This window comes from Oryctolagus cuniculus, chromosome 9 (assembly GCF_964237555.1).
Source record: "Oryctolagus cuniculus chromosome 9, mOryCun1.1, whole genome shotgun sequence".
Lineage (NCBI taxonomy): Eukaryota > Metazoa > Chordata > Mammalia > Lagomorpha > Leporidae > Oryctolagus > Oryctolagus cuniculus.
In genome coordinates, this window is record NC_091440.1 from 60,132,436 (window position 1) to 60,149,925 (window position 17,490).

At 39.6% G+C, this 17,490-nt stretch overlaps 1 protein-coding gene across 2 annotated transcripts in view; it reads right to left on the minus strand.

Annotated features, from left to right (window-relative positions):
• Positions 1 to 5,967: 5,967 nt before the first annotated feature.
• SUGT1 (SGT1 homolog, MIS12 kinetochore complex assembly cochaperone) overlaps positions 5,968 to 17,490 on the minus strand; it is a 55,582-nt gene continuing 44,059 nt past the window's right edge. For both annotated transcript variants that reach the window (XM_008260023.4, XM_002712973.5), the window contains one exon: positions 5,968 to 6,090. In XM_008260023.4, the coding sequence (XP_008258245.1) occupies positions 5,989 to 6,090 (102 nt within the window). In that variant the 3' untranslated portion in view covers positions 5,968 to 5,988. The remainder of the gene's footprint in view (positions 6,091 to 17,490) is intronic.

Here is a 17,490-nt window from a genome sequence, read left to right on the forward strand (position 1 = left end):
AAGCCAGGAGCCAGGAACTTCTTCCGGGGCTCCCAGGCGGGCACAGGTGCAGGGGCCCAAGGACTTGAGCCATCTTCTACTGCTTTCCCAGGCCATAGCAGAGAGCTGGATTAAAAGTAGAGCAGCTGGGACTCAAACCAGTGCCCACATGTGATGCTGGCACTGCAGGTGGCACTGCTTTACCTGCTATACCACCGCAATGGCCCCGAAAATGTTTACTTTTAACTAAAACCACAGAAAAAGTGATCTGAGGGTATAGATGATTAGAAAAATCTGGTAGTGAAGGAACTGGAGAACCCCAAACCTGAGAATGAGTCCACAGTAGTGTCTATTCACTTATCTTTACTTCAAACTGATTTTTTGCATATAAGAGAATAAGACTGATTAACTCTTGTTTTGAAAAAAAAAATCTATCAACTGCACTGATGAGAATAAGAATTTGTGGTTTGTAAATGGTGATTTTACTTTTTTAGAAAAGACAAATCCTAGTTTTACTGAGATTCCAAATTAAAATGGAATTAAAACCACAATTCTAAAGGCAGTCCCTTAATATACTACATATGGCTTGCATTTTCTGCCACCACTGGATCTTTAAGTTTTGCTAAGAATACCTATTTGTCTGTTTAAGTAAAGTTAACTACCCATTCAAATTCATTAAAGACTTTTCTAGAAGCCCTCATGCTCTCAGAAGCATAAGATTTTAGGGACAGACACTTAAGCCTATGTGGCAGTGCCTCGGTTTGATTTCCTGGCTCTAGGTCCTGACTCCAACTTCTGGCTAATGCAGACCCTGGGAGTCAGCAATGACTCCTCAAGTCACTGGGTTCCTGTCACCCACCTAGGAGACCTGGATTGAGTTTCAGGCTCTTGATTTTGGCTCAGCCCAGCTGCAGGTGTTGTGGTCATTTGGGAACTGAACCAGCAGATGAAGCTCCATCTCTCGCTGCCTCTCAAAATAAAGCATAAACCTTATAAATTATACTAACATTTTTAACTAATATCCTTTTTTCAGACAGAACCTCAAATCTTCAAGTACCAAACAAGTGATGCAAATGGCCTTCTCTAGAATGCAATCTCCCAGCCTAAATGAATAAGATCATCTGATATTAGGGGTCAGTGCGCTGTGGCATAGCGGGTAAAGCTGCTGCCTGCACTGCCAGCATCCCATCTGGATGCCAGTTCGAGTCCTGGCTCCTAATCAGCCCAGCCCTGCCCATTGTGGCCATTTGGGGAGTGAACCAGCAGATGGAAGAAGTCTCTCTCTGCTTCTGCCTTTCAAATAAATAAATCTTAAAAAAAAATCATCATCCGGTATTATCTGTAATACCTTATATGCACAGGAATATAATTCTTTATTCAAAACCCTTGGGGGCCAGATGTGTTTCTTAATTCAAAATTCAGATGTTAAAAGATAATGCTTTAGGGCCGGCGCCGTGGCTCACTTGGCTAATCCTCCGCCTGTGGCGCCAAAATCTCATATGGGCGCCGGGTTCTAGTCCCGGTTGCTCCTCCTCCAGTCTGGCTCTCTGCTGTGATCTGGGAAGGCAGTGGAGCATGGCCCAAGTGCTTGAGTGCCTGCACCTGCATGGGAGACCAGGAGAAGCACCTGGCTCCTGGCTTCAGATTGGCGCAGCGCCGGCCGTAGAGGCCATTTGTGGGGTGAACCAACAGAGGGAAGACCTTTCTCTCTTGTCTCTTCCTCTTAATGTCTGTAACTCTACCTGTCAAAATAAATAAATAAATAAATCTTTTAAAAAAAAAGATAATGCTTTAGTGACAGCAGGGGACATTGTTGTGGCATAGCGGTTTGGGCTGCCACATGCGGCACCACCATCTCAGGTGGATATCAGTCCCAGTTGCTCCACTCAGATCCAGCTCCCTGCTGATACTCCTGGCAGAACAATGGAGGGTGGCCAGGTTCTTGGGCCCCTGAGGCCATGTGGGAGATCCAGATGAGGCTCCTGGCTCTTGGCTTTGGCCTGGCCCAGGCCTGGCCATTGTGGCCATTTATGGATGGAAGATCTCTGTAACTGTACCTTTCAAATACATAAAATAAATCTTTAAAATAAAAAAAGTGAGTTAGTATTTTTGATCTTTAGGAATATACTTTTCCTGTTAAAATTCTTTGAACTTGCACATTCTCCGCTTAACTTTCAGAGAGCTGATTCAGTATTAACATTATTCCTTGCACATTCAACTATTCACGTGAAGAGGCCTGGTCGTCAAAAACAGGTGCTGGAGTCTGACAGGCCTAGTTTTTTTTTTTTTTTTTAAGATTTATTTATTTGAAAGTCAGAGTTACACATAGAGTGTAGAGGCAAAAAGCAAGGGGGGAGACCTACTTTCAAACTCCAGCTCCATCGCATTCCCAGTGATGTGCGTTAGGGAAAGGATTTTAGTTTCATTTTTCTGATCTGTAATAATGAGATGCTATCACTACTTAAATGAGCAACCATAAATCACACCTGGGCCATAAAGAAGTACTAGCTACCACTGTTCGCCTTAATGGGTTAGCAATGGATATGATTTTGGTTGACATAAGAGTCACATTTAATAAGAAGAAAGGTTAAGAATTTAAAAGCAAATGACCAGAAAGCTGCCACTCAAATCTCCTATTTTTGGAAATACCAGTAATAGCTACAAGTAAGAAATGCATACCAGTATGGACAGGGAAAATTCCAAAGGAATTAAAGTGCAACAAGTTGATGGTGAATTAATGTGCAGTTTTGCTCTGTGTCAGTGTGTATCTCAGAGATCCATTTCCTAACCTAATATGTGGGTAGCTGGGGAAGGAGAAAAGGAAGGTAAAATAGAAAGGATGTCAAGAAATACTTAATTAAATTAAACATCTTTATCTGTTTATAACAGCAGAGCAATATATACACTTTAAATATTTTAAATTCATCAAAAAATTTAGATAAGACAGTACAATATTTTCCATTGTCCTGCCATTAGTGTACATAATAGATCTAAAAGATGAGATGATTTAAAAAAATTAATGCAAACCCTCCACAATTCATTTAAAGACAAAGAAACCAAATTATCTTTAAAAAGTGACCAGTAAGTGCCAATGCTGAAGATAGGACTTGTTAGTTGGTAACCAACTATGAATGGGTATTAAAGACACAAGGCAGGAAATTATAAAAGATTCATTGAAGACAGTGAGAGAATTCTGGGAAGTCATCAAGGTCCAAATTGTTACAGAAATCAGAACAGATGAAGTCTATATAATTAACAGGGGAGGAAAAGTAATTTTAGGACTAAACCGTAAAAAGGAAACACCAACACAAAAAAATGTATACTCTGAATATTAAAGTACTAAGTGAACCAAAATTTGATAAATAAAAATGGAAGTATGAAAAAGAAGTGAGACCAAATAACATCTATGTTAACATAGAGAATAAAAACAAAGTTAAAATACTCTTAATTGGGGCCAACCCTGTGGCGTGGTGGGCTGGGCTTCCGCCTGTGGCACCTGCATCCCCTGTGGAGGGCTCTGGTTTGTGTCCCGGCTGCTCTTCTTTCCATCTCTCTGCAAAGGCCTGGGAGGGCAGTGGAGGGTGGCCCAAATGCTTGGGCCCTGCACCCGTATGGGAGACCCAGAGGAGGCTCCTGGATCCTGGCTTAGGATCAGCCCAGCACCAGGCTGTTGCAGCCATTTGAGGAGTGAACCAATGGATGGAGGACCTTTCTGTCCCTCCCCCATCTGTCTGTAGTTCTGCCTCTCAAATAAATAAACAAAATATTTACCAAAAAAGAGAGGCTCTTAATTAAAATCAAATTTCTTAAATTTCTGGAGGCTTCTATGTTTACATTATCTAGAAAGGCAAAATAGAAGCAGTACTTCAGAGTGACACTTTTCGGTAGCTGTCTAGCCTACTTTTCAAAATTTCCATGACCTATAAATCTAACATATTTAGACCAGGTTTAATTTTCTAATGCTTTTAATCAGGCATATTAGGAACACCATTTACATCAGCAAAACCTTGAATCCCCTAACACTAAGCAAATCTAGCCAACAGGTAAGTATACTCCAAATAATGTACCCTTTAAAGTACGAGCAAAAATAATACTAGAAATTTCTTGGAAAAAAAACCCCTAGTATTATAATAACTTCTAAAGATTTCCTTATTTAGACTTGCGGACTATAATTCTCAGACCCTACTGATTTACAGATAAAGGAGTAAACACATACAAAGGCCAAGACCTAATGAAGATTATAAAGCTAGTGACAGAAATGTTCTAGAACTAAGAATTCTTGTCTCCAGTGTTGTCTGCTCTCATCTTGTTGCCTCTGAAGCAACTGCCTTCCTCCTCCTCAGGATTAATGGTTCTGAGAACATTTAACACAGAGAATACAAAAATCACTATCTTGTTTTCCTCTGGAGAATATTCCAGAAATCCATGCAAGCAAGAATTTAATTTCGCTTTTCCCTTCAGTGTTCAAGAATCAAAAAGGCAGCTTTTCAGCTCTAAGTGGGTAGAAGAACAAGTGAATACCCCAGCAGGCTTAAACAAGCTGTAACAACAGGTGTGGGCACTAAGAAAACATCAGCCCACTGCCACTTTTCTTATGAACTCCGCTGTATCTCAGATCAAAGGACTCTTTGGGAGGCTGAAAATAGCTAACTTGTTTCCCATGCACCCTACCCTCAGCTCTGTGTACACAGTAGTGCCTCATCACAAAATGTGATGATGTAACAGAGATCAACTTCTGGGACACAAAGGTGAGAAAACTATGGCCAGAAAGAGAAGTCAGATCCATAGGGCACCCACTGCCTATAATTTACAAGAGCTTAAAGCTGTAAATAATTTTAATCACAGGCCACTTTTTTTCTGTCTCAAAATTATACTTAGTTGAGCATTCAACCATTCCATAATCCCTTCAAGAATGTTAATTTTTGGAGTTAATGTTCATGTCTTTTAGTTTGTTTCTTCCTATGTTATCTATATATTCTAGGCACAGTATAAGTAATAAATGAGGGTACTTCAAAAAGTTTGTGGAAAGATGGAATTAAAAGGTCCATTTTGTTGCAAATATTTTGAAATTCATGCATAGTGTTTTTCACGGAAAACAGGCATTATGAAAAAAACTGGCATGGGTCAAAATAAACTTATCTCTTAATTAAATTTTCCTGCAAACTTTCTTAAGTATCCATGTGGATACATACTTACTCTCACAGTAGCCAGTATAAACCACTGAAAACAAGACAATCATAGAAATGTGTGAGCAGAGATTTTCCAAGAAAGAAACAAAACACAACACCCAGCCCACTAGTACTGGAATCCTGCTGTAGCAAAAGCAGCAGAAAGTGGAGTTATGCTTTCCTAGATCTTTCTTTGTCCCAGCTTCACAGATTAACATCAGCACAACTAAATTTGCAGCATATTTTATACAAGAATTTGGGAGGTAAGGACCAAAATCTCAGTGCAATTACAAATTATAAATACCTCCCATTAAAAAAATAATAAACGAGAATTCCTTGTGATAAATAATTTCTCAAGGTTCTCATTAAAAACTGAAAGACAAAGGTAAGTAAACCAAACTTCTTCATAGAAAAATTATATTTACAACTTCATTTAAAAGCAAACACAATATAACACTGAAGTTGAAAATTTTATGCTCATCCAAAGTTGCCTGGTCTAATAAATTACAGAATACTGCATCAAAAATAAGGCAATAACCCGAGATATGCCATTGAAGATTTCTCCACTCCCACAACTAAATAGAACTATCTATCTAGTAGCAAATGATACTTCATTCAGTTCAGCATATCTAAAATCCTTAAGGACATAAGTGATAAAAATTTGATCTTTCTTCATTAGACTCTTAGAACACTTGAAGGGAAATAAATTCTAATGCACAAAGAGGTAAAGAGGTATAATCTTTCAAAAAAATACTCAGTGTTCAAAATTTAAGAATGCAGTATCAACACACAATGGGCATTAGGTGAATGTATGCAATACAGTGGTGTCAAGTTAATTTATTTAGTACTTTTTCCATTCCATATCATCAGGAGGATTGATTTCAACTTTTCTTTTACCTACATCAGACCAGTTGGTACTCAAAACCGTACCACCGGACTCCATCTGTAATAAAAGGGAAAAAAAAAAAGATATTAACTCCAGGACCATAATATCAAAAATGATCAAGAGCATTTTCCTAAAAATGTTCTAAGTATACAGACTCAAATACAGGTTCATTATAAATATATCAACAGCTCAATATAAACTCTAATAGATCACACACACACTATACATAGCTCAATAGAAACTAAAAACATTATTTTCATTTAATCTCGTCCAGAGAGAATTTAAGTTTCACAAAATTTGAAAAGGAAACTATTAGTAGTCAAGTAGGAGCATCAAGTTCACATACACTGTCATATAAGGCTCCATCTCTCCCTCTGTTGATTAGCACAGAGGTATATGTGGAAAAACTTTCAAATTAAAATAAAACTGCCCCCCACCCTGCAAATAATGATACAATTCTTTTTGCTGTAAGAGAGTAATCACCAGATAAATAAACTCTATGCTAGCTGGTTGGAGCTTCAAAGGGACTCAACTTCATGTTTCCTCTGTGCAAAACTCATTCAAGTTTACTTGAAAATGTTTTCAAAGTCAAAAGTTAGACACACGCATGTACACAGTATCTCAATGAAGAACTGATTATTTACCATTTATTGAATGTACCACAACCTAGCACAATTACAAATATTATAGGGTACCACATAATAACATTTAGGTCAATTAATCAAATTTTTGTTTCAATAACGAGAGAGGCTTATTTAGTTCACAGTTTCTGGAGACTGAAAGTCCAAAGAGCAAGATACCAACTCTATTGAGAGCTATGTGGCATCATGAGGTGAATGTGTAAAGGAAGGCGACAAGGCTAGATAGGAAGGAGGAGGGACAGACTTGCTCTTTTATAAAATCCTCTCCTGAGAACTAATGAGGGTCTCACAAGAACTACCATCAATTCCTTCTGGGGTAACTGCTCCCAATGACTTAATAATAACTTCCTATTAGGCCCTTACCTCTTAAAGGTCCTATCATCGCACCTGGAATCAAGAATGAACCCTTGGCAGGGACAAAACATATCTAAACCGTATCAACAGTGGTTTCATACAACAACAACGAAGCTGCAAAATTCCCATAACAGTAATGCCACAGCTGTTGGCATTGCCACTTCATAGCACATGGAATTATTCATGTTTATGATGCTGGTGTAAACTAACCTGCGGTGTTACTGATCATAAGAAGTATAGGATATACAATTATATATAGCACATAATACCTCATAATAAATGACTGTTATTATCTGTTTATTATAACCAGTTGTGTTCATGACAAATGTATGAAGTTATATACCCTGTTACACTGGAAATTCAATGAACCCCTATGTCCTATGTGCTCTGTGATACTCCCCTACTCATTTTCCTCTGCATGAGATCTCCTCTCCAGCCCATTTCTTTTCTGTATTTTTAGTTATCCTCTCAACATGAAATGTCACCATCTCTCCGCAGTCTTCTTTGACCCTAATCAAGACTAATCTTCTACTCTTCTGTATGAACCTAATTACTATTAACATAACACCTATTACTATGCAGTTGTAATTTAAGGGTTTGCCTTCTTATATCTGCCTCCCACCCTTGCCTGCAAATAAATCTGAGAGCTCCTCAGAGTAAGGGAATATATTTTACTAATATAGTCACTTCTTGGCATCTGTAGAGAACCAGTTCCAAGACCACTGCCACCCCTCTAACCCTGTGGATACTCAAGTTCCAAAATCTGCAGATGTTCAAGTTCCTTATATAAAATGGAGTATTAGCAAATATCTCACACACAGACTCCCAAATACTTTAAATTATCTCTAGATTAGTTATAATACCAAATGCAATGTCAATGTTATATAAATAGATGTTGTATATTGTTTGGGAAATAATGAAAGGAAAAAATTTTTAGTACAGACTGAGTTTCATTTTTTCTCTTTTTCCTAGTTTCAATCTCTGGTTGGCTGAATCCATAGAAGTGGAACTTGTAGATTAAGAGGGCTGAATATACTCATATTCTAGTTCAAAGCACAGAGGCCTGGCACATGGTAGGCTTCAAATGAATGACTGAATTAAACATGGTAAGCTTGCGTGATGCACTGAACCTAACAGAACTTTTCAGTTACAAAACTGAAAGAAGTAGATGCAATTTATAACCTGAACATACTCACTAATGACTAATTCTCCTTTTTCTCCTGACAGACTCCAGATCAATTTAGCATTTCTCTCAAGTTATATTGTTCTAAATTGTCTTGTCCCAATTACAGAGGACAGAGTCTACTGTATTTTTTCTGTTTTCCCACAAGAACAGAAGTCGTCCCTGGAATGCTCCAGGTCAGTGTTGTCACACAGAGGAGATGTTTGTTAGTGGTATACCTGGCTCACTTGCTCTCTGTATACAGTGGATACATACTCTGCAATGCTCCAGGTCAGTGTTGTCACACAGATGAGATGGTGTGTTAGGGGTATACCTGGCTCACTTGCTCTCTATATACAGTGGACATATACTCTGCAATGCTCTTTTGTCTGACACACTGGTATTTTTGTACAGCACACTACAGTCCACCCAGTCAGTAGTGAGAATGACTTTCCTTTCTGAGAAGACCAAATAGATATTTTTTTTTCCTATTCTTTCCACTAGCAAACTAAAAACCCAGAAAACAAAGGAAGTTGATAAATTTGCCAGAGATCGTGGGACACAAAAAGTGACATGGAGTTAAACCCCTGGATTTTCCTTTGCCCTCATATATTCTAGCCTTGGAGTTGAAGAAGCTGGAAACACCAAGGTGAGTAAACCAGTAAACAAAAAAGCCTCAATAAAGGCCTGCTCTTTGTGGCCAAAAGAACGAAAAGGAGAGTCTAGGAAGACAGAAAACTTGTAGACAATGAATTACTACAGCTAAGCACCTCACTAAGCCCCACCCAACCAGCAAGGGCTGAGCAGGGAGCTTAGACTGTCCCAGTTTCAGTGCCAATGGAAGCAAAGTTGGATGCCTGAACTTTTATGTCCTCCAGGCAGTAATGACATAGTGCCTTGCGTTCCCCAACCAACACATTATCAGACAAGGCCAACTAAAATGGGTAAGGTTTAAATAAGATCCAGATTTCTTGAACAGAATATGAAAATATCCAGGATTCAACTGAAAAATTACTTGTCACTACTGGAAAACGGCAAGAATCAGAAAGATCTCAAACTGGAAGGTGGAGGGCACAAAGAATAATCAATAGATGCCAATATCAAGATGACAGAGATCTTGGGGCAGGCGCTGTGGTGCAGCAGGTTAAAGACCTGGCCCGGGGCACCAGCATCCCATGTGTGTGCTGGTTCGAGTCCTGGTTGCTCCTCTTCGATCCAGCTCTCTGCTGTGGCCTGGGAAAGCAGTACAAGATGGCCCAAGTCCTTGGGCCCCTGCGCTTGTGTTGGGGACCTAGAAGAGGCTCTTGGCTCCTGGCTTCTAATTGGCTCAGCTCTGGCTGTTGCAGGCATCTGGGGAGTGAACCAGCAGATGGAGGACCTCTGTCTCACCTCTCTCTGTAACTCTTTGAAATAAATAAACTAAATATTAAAAAAAAAAATGACCGAGATCTTAAAAATTTTCTGTTAAATACTTTAAAGTAGTCATGGGGTTTGGAGGTTGGGGCAATGTTCAAAAGTAAAGTAGCTACTCAGGACATCCACATCCCGCATCAGAGTGCTGGTTCCGGTCCTAACTACCTCCTTTTGATTTAGCTTCCTGCTAATGTATATCCTGGGAGGCAGCAGGTGAGAGCTTAAGTGCTTGGGTTATTACCATCCATAGACACTGGAATGGAGTTCCTGACTGCTATATTCAGCTGGCCCAAGCATGGCTGTTGTGGACATCTGGAGAATAAATCAGCAGATAGGCAATCTAGGCCTCTCAAAAAGAAAAAAAAATTTTAAAGATTTTAAAGCAGTTGTGATAAAAATGTTTCAGCAGGAAATTATAAACTGATCTAAATGAAAAAATTTTACAAGTCCCCCAAAGAACTGAAGATACAATCAACAAACATTTTAGAATTTAGAAATGCAATACAATAATTGCAACAAAAAGGTCAGTGTATTGCATAGGCAAAAGAAAGAAAAGTCAGTGGATGAGCAACAACAGAAAGGAGGGGATGGAGAAAAGAAACAGTGAGCTGAAGACAGATCAATATAAATTACCTTACTGATCAGCAGAGAAAACAGACTGACATGAAATGAACAGATCCTTAGGGGTATAGCGGACTATAACAAGATGCAACATTTGCATCATCACGGTGCAGCAAAGAGAAGACAAAGATGGGTCGGAAATACTACTCAATTTAATACCAGATGAAAAATTCCCAAATTTGGAGAGATAGAAACTAACAGAATCAAGAAGCTGAGCAAATCCTAACCAGGATAAACACAAAGAAATCCTAACCAAGACAGAGAGTATGTCACCAACAGACCTACCCTAAAAGAATGCTTAAAGGAAATTCTTAAACAGAGAAGAAACAATAAGAAACAGAATGTTGGAACATTAGAAAGGATAAAAGGTAACTAAAAATTTGCATTAAATATAACAAGGTTTCATTTCTTTTGAGTTTTTCTAAGTTATGTATGACAACTAAGTAAAAATTTTATCCTTGGTTTTAACTATTATGTAGAGGAAATATTTAAGACAATTATAAATAAGGGAGTTATAAGGAGATGGATATAAAACGTGGTATGATTTCTATACTTCAACTGGTAAAAGCACCAGTAGATGCTGAGAAGCTAGTACAATGTATCTAGGATAACATCTGGAATAACCATTTCAAAAGCTATCCAAACAAGGGGCAGGCCTTGCGGTACAGTGGGTTAAGTCTCTATTTGTAATGCCTGCATCCCATACCAGGGTGCCACTTTGAGTCTCAGCTGCTCTGCTTCCAACCCAGCTTCTGCTAATGCCCCTGGAAAGGCAGGAGATGTCTTTTGCCATCCACATAGGAGACTAGTCTGCAGTTCCTGGCTCCTGGCTTCAGCCTCCCCCTTGCTGCTGTAGCCATCTGGGGAGTGAACCAGCAGATAGAACACTTCTCTCCTTGTCAATGTGCTTTTCAAATAAATAGATGAATGGAAATTTAAAAACACCATAGATAAATCACCTTAAATGCTTGAAAATTTTCAAACAACCAACAGAAAGGCAGAAATAAGAAAACCAGGGAGTAGAAAACAAAAAATAAGATGGTAGCCTTAAGCGCTAGTATGTCAATAATTACATTAAATGGAAACAGTCTAGATAGATAATGAAGAGACAGAAATTGGCAGATTAAAAAAAAAAAAATGACCCAACATGTGCTCTCCATAAGAAATTCATTATCAGTATAATGACAGAGGCAAGTTGAAAGTATAAGGATGAGGGCCAAGTGATCAGCCTAGTAGTTAAGATGTCCCCATCCCAGATCTGAATACCTGGGAATCTGATTCCTGTCTCCTGAATCTGATTTCCTGCTAATGCAGACCCTGGAAGATGCTGATGAAGGCTCAAGCAATTAGGTTCCTCTCACCCACATGGATATCTGGATTGAGTTCTCAGTTCCTTTGCAGAGTGAGCTAGTGTATGAAAGATCTTTCTGTCAGTGTCTCTCTCAGTCTACATGTCTCTTTCAAAATGAAAATAGAAAGATGGAGTAAGATACATCACACAGGAGCTGGAATTGTGGCATAGTAGGTAAAGCTGCTGCTTGCAACAGTGGCATCCCATATGGGCACTGGTTTGTATCCCGGCTGTTCCACTTACAATCTAGCAACCTGCTAAAGGCCTGGGAAAAGCAGCAGAGACTGGCTTAAATACTTGGGCCCCTGCCACCCATGGGAGACATGGATAAAGCTCCCAGCTCCTGCTTTCAGTCTGGTCCAGCCCAGCTGTTGTGGCCATCTGGGGAGTGAACTAGCAGACAGATATCTGCTTGTCTTTCCCTTTTCTAACTCTGACTTTCAAATAAGTACCTGAATCCTTAAAAACAAAACAAAACAAAACAAAACAAACAAAAAAACACAACAACTCTCGCTCTCTCTTCTCTGCTCTCCTCTCCCCCTCTTATCTCTCTTCTCTCCTCGCTAGCTCCTCTCCTCTGTCTCTCTCTCTTACACTCTCCTTCTCTCTCCTTTTCCCTCTTGGCTCCTTCCCTCCAGTATGCTGGGTTTTCCCCAATAAACCCTTTCCCTTAAGAAAAAAAAAAAAAAGATACATCATCAAAATATAGAAGTGGCTATGTTAATACCAAAGCGAAGAAAATGGAATTAAATAATGACAAAAAGGCCAATCTAGGGGCCAGTATTGTAATGCTGGGTTTAAGCTATTGTTTGCAATGCCAGCATCCCCATATTGGAATGCTGGGAAAATTAAAGCTGCTCCACTTCTGATGCAACTCCCAGCTTATGGCCCTGGAAAGAGCAGAAGGTGGCCCAAGTACTTGGGCCCCTGGCACCCACAGGGGAGACCTGAATAGAGTTCCTGGCCCCTGGTTTGGGCCCACTGTGCCCTTATGGGGTGTGAACCAGTGAAGAGAAGATTCAGTCACTCTTTCAAATAAATAAATATATCCAAAAAAAAAAAAAAACACCAAAAGACCACTCTACCATAAGGATATAGCATTTGTAAAATGCCTATGCAACAAGCAACAAAATACATTAAAGCACACATAACAAAAATGAAAAGGGAAATACTGACAAATTCATCATTATAGTTAAGATAACCTCTGTAAATAATCATTCAAACAAAAAGAAATCCAGCAAGAATACAAAAGACTTCAACAGGGTCATCAATCAACAGGATCTAACTGACATTTATAGAACACATACCTAACAACAACAGCAGAGAACATTTAAGCACTCACAGATCACAGACCAAACCATGGGCAGTAAAAACCAATATTAGCACACTAATATGACTTAAATCATAAACAACATGCTTCTAACCATAAAGGTTTAAAATTAGAAACTGATAACAGACCAGAAAAATCTCCAAACACTGAGAAACTAACAACACTTCTAAATAACCTGCAAATCTCTAAGTAAAAATCAAGATACTGAACTTAATAAAAATGAAACTATAACATACCACATATGCAGGATAAAGTTAAAATTCTGTGGAAAGAGACATTTTTAGCATGAATGTACATACAGAAGAGAATAAAGGTCAAATCAATCTAAGCTTATATTTGAAAAACATAGAAAAAATTAAAGAACAGCAAAATAAAATTAACATAATGAAAAAATAAAGAAAATGACATTTAGAATAAAAAATAGGGAAAACAAAATTGATTTTCAAGAAGGTTGCAAACCTCATACAAGGTTCACCAAGAGAAAAAAGAGTATACAAATTACCATTAAAAGGAGTATCACTGCAGAACTCCAAAACATCATAAGATAATGAGGGCAACTGCACAGGAATAGCTCCAGGGTTGGCTCCTTCCACATGCCAAAATCCAGAGATACTCAAAATTCCTTATATATAATAGTGCAGTATTTGGATATAACCTATGTACATCCTCTCATATACCTAAATCATACCTAGATTACTTACTTTTTTAAAGTTTTTATTTAATGGATGCATTTTTTCATAGAAACAGCTTTAGGAATATGGCAGTTCTTTCCCCCATACCCAGCTTCCCCCCCAACTCTCATCCCACCTCCCTCTCCCTTTCCCATCTCCTTCTTCATTATGGTTCATTTTTAGTTTGATTTTATATACAGAGGACCAACTCCATGTGAAGCATAGATTTCAACAGTTTGTACCCACCCACACAACATATAGAGTACAGTTTGGCAACAAAATTTGCAGTCAGTTCTCATAGTACAACTTATTAGGGACAGAGGTCCTACCTGGGGAGTAAGTGCACAGTGACTTCTGTTGTTCTTTTAACAATTTTTTTTTTCTTTTTGACAGGCAGAGTGGACAGTGAGAGAGAGACAGACAGAGAGAAAGGTCTTCCTTTGCCGTTGGTTCACCCTCCAATGGCTGCCGTGGCCGGCGTGCTGCGGCCGGCGCACCGCGCTGATCCGATGGCAGGAGCCAGGAGCCAGGTGCTTTTCCTGGTCTCCCATGGGGTGCAGGGCCCAAGCACCTGGGCCATCCTCCACTGCACTCCCTGGCCACAGCAGAGGGCTGGCCTGGAAGAGGGGCAACCGGGACAGAATCCGGCGCCCCGACCGGGACTGGAACCCGGTGTGCCGGCGCCGCTAGGCGGAGGATTAGCCTAGTGAGCCGCAGCGCCGGCCGTTGTTCTTTTAACAATTAACACTCTTATTTATGAAATCAGTGATCACCCGAGGCTCTTGCCATGGGCTGCCAAGCCTATGGAAGCCATTGTGACCATAGACTCCATCAGTATTTGGACATGGCCATAAGCAAAGCGGATGTTCTCTCTTCCCTTCAGAGAAGAGTACATCCTTCTTTGATGACCTTTTTCATCCAATGAAGTCTCACGGAGATCGTCCGTGTAGGATATTTTTCTGTCACCGAGTCTTGGCTTTCCATGCCTGAAATGCTCTCACAGGCCTTTCAGCCACACCTGGAAGCCTGAAGGGTTGATTCTGAGGTCAGAGTGTTATTTACAGCGATTGTCATTCTAGGAGTCTGCTGTATGGACTGCTTCCCATATTGGACTTTCCTTCCTTTTTAATCCTAGATTACTTATAATACCTCATAAAATACAACGCTACTGTGAAAGAAAATGAAGTAACTAAGGATAAAGGCTTTCTAAAATAGGATCAAGATATCTCAAGAGATCTCACTCGGGGCCGGTGCTGTGGTGTAGTGGATAAAGCCTCCACCTGCAGTGCCGGCATCCCATGTGGATGCTGGTTCGAGTCCCGGCTGCTCCACTTCCAATCCAGCTCTCTGCTATGGCCTGGGAAAGCAGTGGAAGATGGCCCAAGTCCTTGGGCCCCTGCACCCACGTGGGAGACCTGGAGGAAGCTCCTGGATCCGGATCAGCGCAGCTCCGGCCGTTGCAGCATTGGGGAGTGAACCATCAGATGGAAGACCTCTCTCTCTTCTCTGCCTCTCCTTCTCTAACTCTGACTTTCAGATAAATAAATAAATCTTTTTTTTAAAAAAAGAATTTTTGTTGAGACAATTAATTGCCTTTGAAAAACACTGTGGAAATTCCCCACTTTAAAAACCCTTCCACCTTGTGGCGCCGGCACACCGGGTTCTAGTCCCGGTCGGGGCACCGGATTCTGTCCCGGTTGCCCCTCTTCCAGGCCAGCTCTCTGCTATGGCCAGGGAGTGCAGTGGAGGATGACCCAGGTGCTTGGGCCCTGCACCCCATGGGAGACCAGGAAAAGCACCTGGCTCCTGGCTCCTGCCATCGGATCAGCGCGGTGCGCCGGCTGCAGCGGCGGCCATTGGAGGGTGAACCAACGGCAAAGGAAGACCTTTCTCTCTCTGTCTCTCTCTCTCACTGTCCACTCTGCCTGTCAAAAAAAAAAAAAAAAAAAAAAATTAAAAAAAAAAAAACCCTTCCTTATTTGCCTTATGGAATATTACTCAGGGCTGCCCTGATCCAGTGTATCAAAATTGCAACTCTTGCTTCTCAAATAAATAGTATTTTCATTAACCTCTGTGTCAATCTTTTTCTTTTCTTTTCCCTCCATCCCTTCTTCTCTCCTTCCTTCCTTCTTTAGGTTAATACTCTATAAATTGCTATGCTGCATTATTTAGGAAATAATGACAAGAAAATAAAGTATGTATATGTTTAGTAAGTATGAATTTTTTCCCCCAAATATTTCAGACCTGTGGTTAGTTGACCTGAAGATACTGAACCCTTGGGTACAGAGGACCATCTGCACTAAAAACAATAAATTCTTTAACAGAAAACAGATCATTTTCTAGAAAAAAACCACAAACAACTGAAGTCTCACACAATGAGGCAGATAATCAGAAAAATCCTACAAGTTGTCTGGGTACCTAATTTAATAATTTTAAATGTCCCCATATAATCTTTAGGCCCATATTATTTCACTGAATTCTACCAAATGTTTAAAAAGTAAATTAACACTACATCACAATCTCCTCCAAAATAACAGAAGAGAATGGAACACTTCCTAATTCTTTTTAGGAAGTTAGCATTACTCTGATGTCAAACTAGACAAAGGCAGTACAAAAAAGAAAATTACAAACCAGTATCCTTCATGAATATTGACACCAAAATACCAAAATACTTAACACAACAGAACTTAGAAATAACATATAAAAAGAATCACTATGACAAAACAGAGTTTATACAAAGTTGGCTCGATACTTTAAAACTAATCACGTTTATCATATAAAATCACCATGTTAACAGGCTGGAAAAGTACATAATCATACCAACTGACACAGAAAGCATACAACTAAAGTCAACATCCATTGCTAACTAATAAAAACATAAAACTCAGAGCAAAACTTCCAAATCTGACAGAGTATTTAAAAACAATGGAAGAATGAACGCTTTTCCCTTATGAAAGGAAGCAATGTAAGGATGTTCTCTTACCACTCTTATACAACACAGTGCAATGTTCTAGCATGAAATACACAAACATAGTCAATAAAGGCATTTTTGTCCTTATTTGAAGATAACATGATTGTTCACATAGAAAACCACTAATAATCCCCTTCCAAAGTTCTAGAAATAATAAGTAAGTTCAGAAAGGTCATAGAATGTAAGATAAACATAAATTAACTGTATTTCTGGATACTAGCAACAAACACATGAACACTAAAATTAAATATATAACACCACTCACAATCACTCAATAAAGCAATTAAATACCTAGGTATAAACACAAAAAAGGTATATAGGACTTCCATGCTGAAAACTATACAATGTTGATGAAAGGAATCAAAAAGGATTTAAATGAATAGGAAGAATGAATACAGTTAAGATGGCCATCTGAAATTGACACAGTTAATGCAATTTCTATCAAATTCCTAAGCAGGATGTTTTTCTACAGATTTACCCAAAAATTTATCTGGAAAAACAAATACAATACCTAAAAGCAATTTTGAATATTGAGAATAAAGTAATGAGAAATGAATCTGCCTAACTTCAGACTTACATAGCTACAGTCAAGTCTGGTATTACAAAGGAATACACACTGTGGTGCAGCGGGTTAATGCCCTGGCCTGAAACGCCGGCATCCCATATAGGCGCTGGTTTAAGACCGAGCTGCTCCACTTTCTATCCAGCTCTCTGCTACGGCCTGGGAAAGCAGTGGAAGATGGCCCAAGTCCTTGGGCCCCTGCACCCACGTGGGAGACCTAGACGAAGCTCCTGTGTCCTGACTTCAGATCAGTGCAGCTCCAGCCATTGCGGCCAATTGAGGAGCGAGCCACCGGATGGAGGACCTCTCTGTCTCTCCTCTCTCTGTGTAACTCTGACTTTCAAATAAATAAATAAATAAAGGAATACACAGGTAGATCAA